Here is a 10,124-nt window from a genome sequence, read left to right as displayed (position 1 = left end):
GGTGGGAAGTGAAAGGTAACCCTCCTGCATGTCAACAGTCCTGTGAGCTGTACCAAGGGGACACCAGCTTTGCCCATCCCCAGGAAGTCCAGCCCCAGCCCAGCGCTCCGCCAGCACACCCAGCACTGCAACCCTCAGTGCCATGCGTGGCTGCCGGGCCTGTGCTGGCTGTCTCAACGCCCGGGGCATGGAAGACAAGCAGTAGGGGGCATCCTAGCAGCAAAGACTAACGCTGATGGAGCGCACTATGGGGGCTGCCCAGGAATCACTGCTCACGGACTGTTCCAGCCTTGTACCTTCCTTCCTTGACTTCCCCCCTCGTGGCGGCCCCCATTTAATCCAAAGTCTTGACTTGTCACAAATGCATATGACAGGGTGGCTCAGTCAGATGGGGAGGAAGCCCGTGCTCAGGGCCGGTGGAGACCTAAAGTGGACATGGCAGCCAAGGAGGCCGGCTGCTCCCACAGCCACCAAACGCTGGAGAACCCATAGAGTCTCTCCCGCCCACTTCTGTCTACACAGCAGGGTGCAGGGGCTCTCGGCCTCACATACCTGCTAACAGGGCCACTCTGGGGGGGGCGGGGGACCTTTCCCAAAATGAACTTTACCAAAGAGGACAAAATTCAGCTTAAACACATGAGAATCTGTCGTGACGAGGGAAAGAAAACTTGATTGAAAGGACGGGCACGAGGATGAGGGAGGACCCTGCTGGGCCCTCATGTGTCCAGGCGCTGGATCTCCGGGCGCCCATCCACGTCCCGGGACTCGGTGCGGGCTCGGATGTAGTCATTGGCGCTCTGCTGGTGGATGCTGACTCTCCATTTCTGCACGGCCAGGAATGTGTTCACCGCATACACCGCTGTTGCCAAGAAGCCAAATATCTACGAGAAACAGGCATGGATAGTCCTCAGACACATCAGCAGTCTACGAGGTGTCTGGGCAGGACCCTGAGCGGCTTACAGCTATGCCCCCAACACCTGGCCCGGCTAAATGTTTAGCTGTCAGACCGTGGCCAAATCTATAGTCATGTGACCCACAGAAGTCCTCCCTGACCTGAAGACAGCCTAAGGTTTCACACAAAGTATTTTGGATCTTTCTTTTTTATTACAAAAATGCCTTTTGCCCAGCCGGTGTGGCTCAGTGGTTGAGCATCAACCTATGAACCAGGAAGTCATGGTTCGATACCCAGTTAGGGTACATGCCTGGGTTGTAGGCTCGATCCCCAGTAGAGGGTATGTAGGAGGCAGCTGACCGGATGATTCTCTCTCATCATTAATGTTTCTATCTCTCCCTCTCCTTTCCTCTCTCTGAAACCAATAAAAACATACTTAAAATCAATTAAAAAAATTTTAATGACTCTTTTACAGCACCTTCATGGTCACTGGTCCCAGATGAGAAAATACATGTAGACAAAATCCCATGCACACAAAAAATCAGGGGCTCAAGTATAATAACAACTCAAGCCATAAGGCCTGACATTCTTGGAATGTGCTCTGCATTTCTGTATTGTTCTGTATTTACAAAGAATATGTAGCGTTTTTGTAATGGGGGGGATTAAAAGGTTCCTGAAAAATATTAAACGAGCTGCTCTCCCAGGTGTCACTCAGTAGATTCATCAGTTGTTATTAACTAAGCCAAACCTGCTGCTTCTCACCCTGGAGCTGCCCAGGTGACAGGCAGCTGGAGAGCAGGTGGGGGTTCGAGGGCTGTGCTTTGCACAGAGACAGTTTGGTTCCCACCCCACCCCCCAGGGCACTCTACCCTGAAGAGCAAAAATGTCATCTGACTACTAAGACCGCCACACCAGCCAGTAAGGCTTGATAAAGCAACACCACTAACAGACAGACATCCAGGGTCCTGGCGGAAACAGTCTAGAGCAGTGGCTCTCAAACCTGAGTGTGCCCCTGAATCGCTGGAGGCAGGTTAAAACACATTTCTGATTCAGTAGCTCTGGGGGAGCCCGAGAATGGCATTTCTAACAAATTTCTGGGTGATGCTGAGGCTGCTGTTCCGGGAACCACACTTTGAGAACCATAGCCCTGAAGGGACTGGGACCTCCATTGGCCCAATAACAATTTCATTAGCAAAGAAAAAGCTAAAGGATAATGAGTAGGACACATATTAGGAGACAGAGGAGAGCAAGTCACAAGAAGTACACAAATCAGCCCGTGTTTTAACCACCTGGGTTCACCTACCACGGCAGCAATTTCTGCTCCGGCTTTGTGGTTTAAAGCAGCCAATACAATGGAAGCAATAAAGAAAAAGAAAGTGCTGAGTCCAGTGTTGACCAAATCCTAAAGAAAAAGATAAATAAAATCACTTGAAAAGAAGCATCTCATGCTTTGCCCTGAAAGCCATTGAGGAACTTTCAAAACAAGCACAACACCCAGCCTCTGTGCTGGCTCCACAGTTTCGCCTCAATGGCCCGGGGGTGTTGGTTATACAAGGAAGGCAGACACCGTAACAGTGTCTGATGCTACTGGATAAACCACCACAGCAAAACCCACGTCACCATTTCTCAATGACTTATTACAGAAACCTGACCTGCTGACCTATCGAGGACGTGCACACTAATGGCCACTTCGAGTCCTATTGCTGTCTTTTAAAAACTCACTCAAATCATCCTGGCATGTGGAAGCTTTTCTGCAGACATGTTTTCATTTCTCTTGCGTGATCACATGGTTTTATTTATTCTATTTTAATATCTTTATCTTCCAGTTTTTCTATAACAACCTCTTATCACTTGCACAGTTTAAAAAGCTTAAAACCGGAGTACTGCTGCTTGAGCTCCTTGGCCATGAAATAAAACCAAGGCTCTTACTGTGTGTTGTTCCACCTAGGGGCATATCCAGGCATGCCCCCAGATGTGGATTAGGGGGTGGGGAGGGGGGATATTAGTAAACATTGGTATTAAATTTTTTAAAAATGCTTTTAATGGGCCCTGGCTGGTTTGGCTTAGTGGATAGAACATCCGCCTAAGGACTTAAGGGTCCTAGGTTCGATTCCGGTCAAGGGCCCATGCCCAGGTTGCAGGCTTGATCCCTAGTAGAGGCTGTGCAGGAGACAGCCAGTCAATGATTCACTCTCATCACTGATGTTTCTAGCTCTCTCTCTTTCACCCTTCCTCTCTGAAATCAATAAAGATATAACAATAATAAAATAAAATACTTTCAATGGGCTGTGTACTCTATAAGATGCATGTTTTCCAGTTTGCCACAGCTGTCCCCACTCCCTGCAGTCTCATAACCAGCCACTCTGTTTCCTGTTTGGCCCCTGAAACACCACAGCTGCCGCCCTCCTATGCTAACAGAAGCAAAGGAAGGTCACCCTCACATACACATGTTTCCAAGTCCCTCCTCCAGTAACACACCAGTAAGTACAGGTGTGAGCCCAAGTAACTCCAATAACAGATCAAGGGGATCTGGTCTAGAGGGTGCTAACTCCAGGCCTATTGGCCATATCTGGCCCACAAATAGGTTTGATTTGTACAGTGTTCAAAACAAATTTGAACAAGCTAGTATTTATAAGATCAGAGGTCTACACATAAAAACTAACATCTAAAACAAAACAACTATAAAACCTACAGAGCTTGCCTTTGGGGGGAGGTTTATGAGGTTCTCTCTGCTATCTGTTTACTACGCTATCAATTTAGATCACAACTCTGTAAGCATTTTCCTGTGGATAACACAAACTTTATCTTAAAAATAGTTGAGACATTAAAACCTGTCATAAAAACTCAGACAAAATGCCTCCACTATCTTGAGGTTTTGGAGTTTAAATTTAAATCACATTTTTCTCAGTGTCCAATGCTGAGACAAAACCGAGTCTTCAACTGACATCAACTTTCCTGGGTCAGCTCTGCTCTTATTTTTCCTCCTAAAAGAGTCTGAACAACACAGAGAGCCTCCTGTCGGAAGACCCTCTCCTCTGAACACCCCACAGGATCACCTGGGAGTGGCCCTGCGAGGCAAGGTGACCAGCTCCGGCCTCCTCCCCACCTCCCTCACAGGGGCCACACTTCCATGGTGCTGCACCAGCCGAGAGGTGCTCTCCTGAGGCAGCTGGTCTCAGCGTCCTCCCCTCCTCTGCTGCCCTCTTAGAAGCTGTGGGGCCCACGGGGTCTTCCTCCCACAGGCCCAGAGGCTGAGGCAGCTGACTGCTTTCCTGTGTTTCCCTGAACGATTCCCTCTGAGCTCCGGCACATGCTCACTTGCAGAGAAATACCAAGAAAACCAAGTGCTATTAAGTTTCCCCTCGTTTAGCACAGTAAAGACAAGTAACACACGTCCAGGAAAAGGGGCCTGGGAGTGACCAGCCAGGAGCTTCCCATGCTGATTGGAGGGCAAGGCTGTCAATCAGGGTTAAGAACCCAAACCACAGGGAGAAGAGGACACATTTCCAGTCAAGACTGATCAAACACCACCCTTCCTTCCAGTCCTCCCAGTTGCTTTGAATGTGCTAATATCCTCAGGCCTTGCAAGTTATTGCCATTTTCATTCATAGTTTCAATTCTTCCCGAATCAATACTTTTATAAATGGCTTTTGGGTCCGGTGTGAAAAATATGCAAAGATGCATTAATTCTATTTTCTCTTTCCCATATTCTGTACACATATCAACATCACTAATCTCAGAAGATCATGAAATTGAAATGATATCTTCAAAGAGGTCAAAACAATTGTTAGGATGTTTCTGCCATTAGTGAAGATTCCATTTAAGTTGTAGTTTTATTCAACTCAGGAAAGAAATGTAACATTTCACAGCTGAATGACAGTGGAATATTTCAGTACCGCAATGAACTGGAACCAAACACGACATGGAGCGGTTCCCACTCTCCCTGGAGCCAAGCAGCAGCCGATCCTTTCACAGTTGGAGGGCGGTGACTTGTACTCACCGTCAGGTTCCAGTTGATCTGGGGGATCCTCATGTGAAGGTTGAGACTGAACAGAATCAGCAAGACTCCAGTCACCACAAACGCACTGCAGCTCACAAACTCAAAAAAGTAGAGGCCTTCACACGGGGAGCATTCCATGATGGTCTCTATGCAGATGAACGCAATCAGGGCCAAGATCTAGGAAGAAGATTGGAAACACATCATGTGTCTGTAGGTTTAGTACACATCCGGGGACACAGGTGCCTCCCACATTTAAATAAAACCCACCGCCGCCACCATATGCAGCCACAGAGTTTCCCTCTGGGGACGGCAGTTATCACTGTCAGGAGTATGACCTGGTTCAATTCTTACGTGAGGATGTAAAGGTATAGAGCCGTTATCAAATTCCTCGTGTGGACAGCTAAGCCCCACCACAGTACACCGAATCCAGTCTGTGACGGTGTAGCCCTTGCGAAGAAGCAGAAAGGAATGTCTCTGTGATTTTTTTTTTTTTACTAGTAGTTCTATCTCTGCCATGAGTAAGTGGACACAGTCTACACAGGTTTCTAATTTATAGTCTCTACTCTAAAAAGGAGGCCCATTTAGTTAATTCATGAGCTACGGTTTTTAAAAGTTTATCATTGGACTGGATCACAAAAAGATAGACTGGCAGTTGATAAAAATCATTGTTAAATATATTAATAATAGAATCAATTTCTTTCTGAAGGATCAAAGTTACATTTTAGCAATATGTCCCAAGAGTTTGGAGACCATCATAAAGTCAAATAGATATCATTGGAAATTACCAGGTGAACTTTGGAAGGGAGAATTCAGGAAAAGGAGGAAGCCCACACCAAGACTGAGTTAATGGCTCTGGATCAAAGAAAGGCATGGAGTTCTCACACCTAAAACCAGATCGGAGTGAGCTCCTAGCCTCTACTTCACCTCTTTAACCAAGCACTTCACAACCTACCTTATGTCAAGCCTACACCAGTTTCCAGTCTAGACCTCACCTCAAAGGTCAAGGATGTACAGGGAGGCAGCTCGGTGGTTCCAGATCTGTCCTTCGAGCCAAGGCATCAGCCTCACCAGGAAGCTTGTTAGAAATGCAAAACCTCTACTTCCCCCTTCCTTAACCAAGAGTCAGAATCTGCATTTTCTACAAGATCCTCAGATGATTCAAGCATGGGAAGCACATGCTGTTCTGGGGCCCTTCTCCACCTACTGTAGACCCACTCGTGCCTTTCAATGCTCTACTCAATGCCACCTCCTCCCCGTGCCTTCCCTGATTGTGTCTCTCGTTGCCAGACATTATCTGATTCCACCCCCTCTCAGGAAAGCTTGCTCCTCTGTAATTGAATTCTACCTTTCTTATGCTTACCACCAGAGGCCCGGTGCACGAAATTCATGCATATGGTATGGGGGGGCGGGGAGTCTCTCAGCATGGCCTGTGCCCTCTTGCAGTCCAGGAGCCCTTGGGGGATGTCTGACTGGCAGCTTAGGGAGAAGGCCTAAGCCGGCAGTCGGATATCCTTAGCGCTGCCATGGAGGCGGGAGAGGCTCCCGCCACTGCCCCTGCACTCACCAGCCATAAGCCCAGCTTCTGACCACCTGGGGACAGCTCCTGTGTTGAGCATCTGCCCTCTGGTGGTCAGTGTGCATCATAGCGACCAGTCATGCTGCCGTTTGGTCTATTTGCATATTAGCCTTTTATTATATAGGATTATGTCTCCTGAGCTTTCTAAGGATACAACCAGTCCATCTCTCTCTACTCCCAAGATACTAAGCAAAATAATTTGCACATAGCCAACAAATGGGGGCTCAAAGAGCCACTAAAAACCCATAAAACAATTCCTGGAGTACTTGCTAGCATCCCTACAGAAAAGGAAGGGTAGCTCTGCTTTTTCCACTGCCAATACTTTCACAGAAAAAGACACCTTTTTCTAACAATATGTGGTATTTTCACATTTCTATTATAATCAGCACATTAAAGATATGGGTGTTTAAGCACACACTTTGTGCTTTTCCTAACGGTTCCTTATTATCTACAGAACCATAGACGTTAATTCTCCACCTGAATTACATGCCTGACTTGCAGGCAATTCACAAAGAAATAGTTCATATAAGGGAAACTCCTAAACTTTTTTTTACCCCTGTAATTGGATCTAGCAATCTTGGGCAAGAAATAACACACTATACTGATGAGTTACAAATGTTTCTGGTATGCTAACTTCAACCATATTTGTGTGGGAAGGTAACACCTACATTCTTAAATATTAAAATGAAAATGGTTTCAAGAATATGCAAATCTAACAGTCCCTTCAACATAGCAGTGAACAAAACATAGAATTCCCTGCTCCTTAGCTCATATTCCAAAGGAGAGGTTTTTAAAAATTAAACCCTGGCTCAGTTGGCTGAGCATCATCCCATGCACCAGGAGACTGCTGGTTTGATTCTGGTCAGGGCACATGCCCGGATTGCGGGCTAACACCCCAGTAGGGGGCGCGCAGGAGACAGCCAATCAATGTTTCTCATCAATGTTTCTCTCTCTCTCTCTCTCTCTCTCTCTCTCTCTCTCTCTCTCTCTCTCTCTCTCTCCCTCTCCCTCTCTCTCTCTCTCTCTCCCTCCTTCCCTCCCTCCCTCTCTTCCTCTCTCTCTCTAAAAAAAATCAATTAAAAAGCATATAAAAAATAGCTGACAAATAAATTGATATTAAAAAGCTGTCAGATTTCCACAACTGCAGCTAAGTATGATTGGCAGCATCAAAAAGTAGGAAGGGAGGGGTGGGGGTTGGCTGATTAAGTTACTAAAAAACATTTAAAAATTTTCTAGCCCATGTTGTATCAACTGTCAGGCCCTTTCTGGAGGGCTTTTGTAATGAACAGTATCACTCACCAATACAGAGTGGCAGGCACACAGTGGGGTTGGAGATTTGAGCCATGAGATTTTCCCAAGGCAGATTTATCCGCGAGATGATGAATGAAGCTGCAGAGCTTCTGAACTCAGCACTCACCACTCAACCTTGACTATCTCCACTCCTTTGCCAGGTGGTGATGGAACAGAATAAGCATTTTGGAGATTCAGCAAATTAAAAGCTGAGTGAGGGGTACGTTAAATTGGGGTTTCGCTTTCACTCTCATGCATATGGTTACTATAGCTTTCCCACTGTAAGAATGGCTTCCAGATATGCTTTGATCTGACATCATAATGAAGAAACAGGCCCTAAAATTCACAAGATAAGTGGGTCCCACAATGCCACAGAAGCATGTCGGTGGTGAAGGAGAAACAGGGTTTGAAACGTATGGAGCCAGAAGCTAATCTATGGAGAATTCTTCAGATCATCAAATGCGAGATACTGAAAGTGGACAATTGTGATTTCATCGGTCTCTAAATGGAAGTTGTGCCCTATCAGGAATATATTCAATGCAGTACTACAGTTATAAACACACTCGACACTGTCTCTCTTTTGTTGGGAATCACATAAAATAAAATTTATTAGAATTCCAGGGTCTGTAGGGCAGAAACCTGTGGCAATACTACAAAGAGCGAGTACATATGTGTAGGAGATTACAGTTCATGCCTCCCAGTGTGTCAGTTCACATCCTGACATACCTGACAAATCTTGAACTGACAAGGTCCCACAATCCCAAAGCAAATGCCACATAAAATTCTCCAACGCATTGAAACAGCCTGAAGAAACGAATGTTCCAGTGACGGCCTCCTACACATATTCATCAGAACGTCGATGTACATAGTATAAGAGCATATTGATCATAAAATGATGATGCGTGATACAATGCAGTGGCAATCTAAAATCTGAATTGTTCAGACATACATCTACTAGTACATTTCAGATTAACTTTGTATACTTTTCAGAAGTAAGTGACCATACTAAAGTTCAAAAATGATCCATCTAAGTGGAGGCAAAAACAGAAGGGGAACACTTTTTAAATTTGTAATTTAATGTGTTTCTCATTCTAAATACGCACTGTTGTACCTAGCTTTATATCTTTAATTTTGTATCTTCATCCTTAAAGTGGGCCTCCAAATCATCTGTGTCTCAAGCCGCTCTAAACCTGATCTACTTCCGAGTTTAGGCAACGAAAGGTGAGTGGATGAGACATCTGTTATTTCTGGCAGCAGCCTTTAGGAACCATGAACAGTTTCACCACACACATACACACACACACACACACACACACACAGCCCCAGCAGCCAGCAATGTTCCAGGTGGGGGTGGGTGGCTCTGTGTGAGGCTGATGGGCAACCTGCTTACCACCACCTGGGAGACTGTAACATGAGTAAAAGGAAACGTCCCTTGTGTTAAACCTTGAGATTTCAAGTTTGTTACTAAGCATAATCCAGTTCATGTGACTAGAAAGGCATAATGTTAATTTGCACATGCCCTGATATCTAATACAAAACTACAAATTTACAGGATGAATATGTTACCATCCCCCTCACTCTTAAAGACACCGGATTGAAATGGTTTTACAGACAAACTCTTACCAGATTGTCAGGGTAAAGACATCAACTATGTTACTTAAACTCTTTTAAAACAAACAAACAAAACAATCGGAATTTCAATATATATCTATGTGGTTAGGATTGTAAATAGACTTTTTAAAAATACAGGCCTCGCAATAACCGGTTTGGCTCAGTGGGTAGAGCGTCGGCCTGGGACTGAAGGGTCCCAGGTTCAATTCCAGTCATGGGCATGTGCCTTGGTTGTGGGCACATCCCCAGTAAGGGGCATGCAGGAGGCAACCTATCGATGTTTCTCTCTCATCCATGTTTTTAACTCTCTATCCCTCTCCCTTCCTCTCTATAAAAAAAAATCAATAAAATATATTTTTTAAAAAATACAGGCTTCTTTAATTTTTCAAAATTTCTACAATAAATGTGTATTTTTATTTTAAAAGTTAAATATCACATGTATAAACACTTTTGAAACATCCAGGTTTATTATGAATTAAATGTTAGTGCACTCTAAGAATCAATTCTTATTTGCTTTGAAACCATTCAAGAATATTTTTAAATGACAAAAACTTTAATGGAAAATGAAAGTCACCCTGCAAGTCCATGTAGGTCCTTTTATCAAAGAATTCATCATCCCTAAAGCCTCCCTGATAGCGCACAATCCTATTTACTGGCCGCCACAACACTGAAAAGGCAGGAAGTGGGCACAGAACAGCCTCAAGACGGGCACATGATAAAAAGGGCACTCTTACCCTCACTAATGTAATGGGAAG

The 10,124-nt window shown here is 45.0% G+C and overlaps 1 protein-coding gene across 1 annotated transcript; it reads right to left on the bottom strand.

Moving 5' to 3' along the window:
- Positions 1–652: 652 nt before the first annotated feature.
- On the bottom strand, positions 653–8,576 carry CMTM4 (CKLF like MARVEL transmembrane domain containing 4). The gene is made up of 4 exons (XM_015567884.1): positions 8,485–8,576; positions 4,893–5,069; positions 2,196–2,294; positions 653–881 (listed from the first exon to the last, which is right to left on the bottom strand). The coding sequence occupies exons 1-4, from the start codon at positions 8,551–8,553 to the stop codon at positions 717–719; spliced, it is 510 nt and encodes a 169-aa protein (XP_015423370.1). The 5' UTR covers positions 8,554–8,576; the 3' UTR covers positions 653–716.
- Between the last annotated feature and the right edge of the window lie 1,548 nt (positions 8,577–10,124).

Source organism: Myotis davidii, unplaced genomic scaffold, assembly GCF_000327345.1.
Source record: "Myotis davidii unplaced genomic scaffold, ASM32734v1 scaffold243, whole genome shotgun sequence".
NCBI classification, from domain to species: Eukaryota; Metazoa; Chordata; class Mammalia; order Chiroptera; family Vespertilionidae; genus Myotis; species Myotis davidii.
Note: the sequence above shows the minus strand (reverse complement) of the source record. Positions and strands in the feature narration are given on the sequence as shown.

Coding starts and splice junctions, on each gene's coding strand:
- CMTM4 (XM_015567884.1), bottom strand. CDS start 8,553: ATGCGTTGGAGAATTTTATGTGGCATTTGCTTTGGGATTGTGGGACCT. Junction 5,070..8,484: donor GTCAGTTCAAGATTTGTCAG/GTATGTCAGGAT, acceptor TCTTCTTCCTAG/ATCTTGGCCCTGATTGCGTT. Junction 2,295..4,892: donor AGATCAACTGGAACCTGACG/GTGAGTACAAGT, acceptor CTTTTTCTTTAG/GATTTGGTCAACACTGGACT.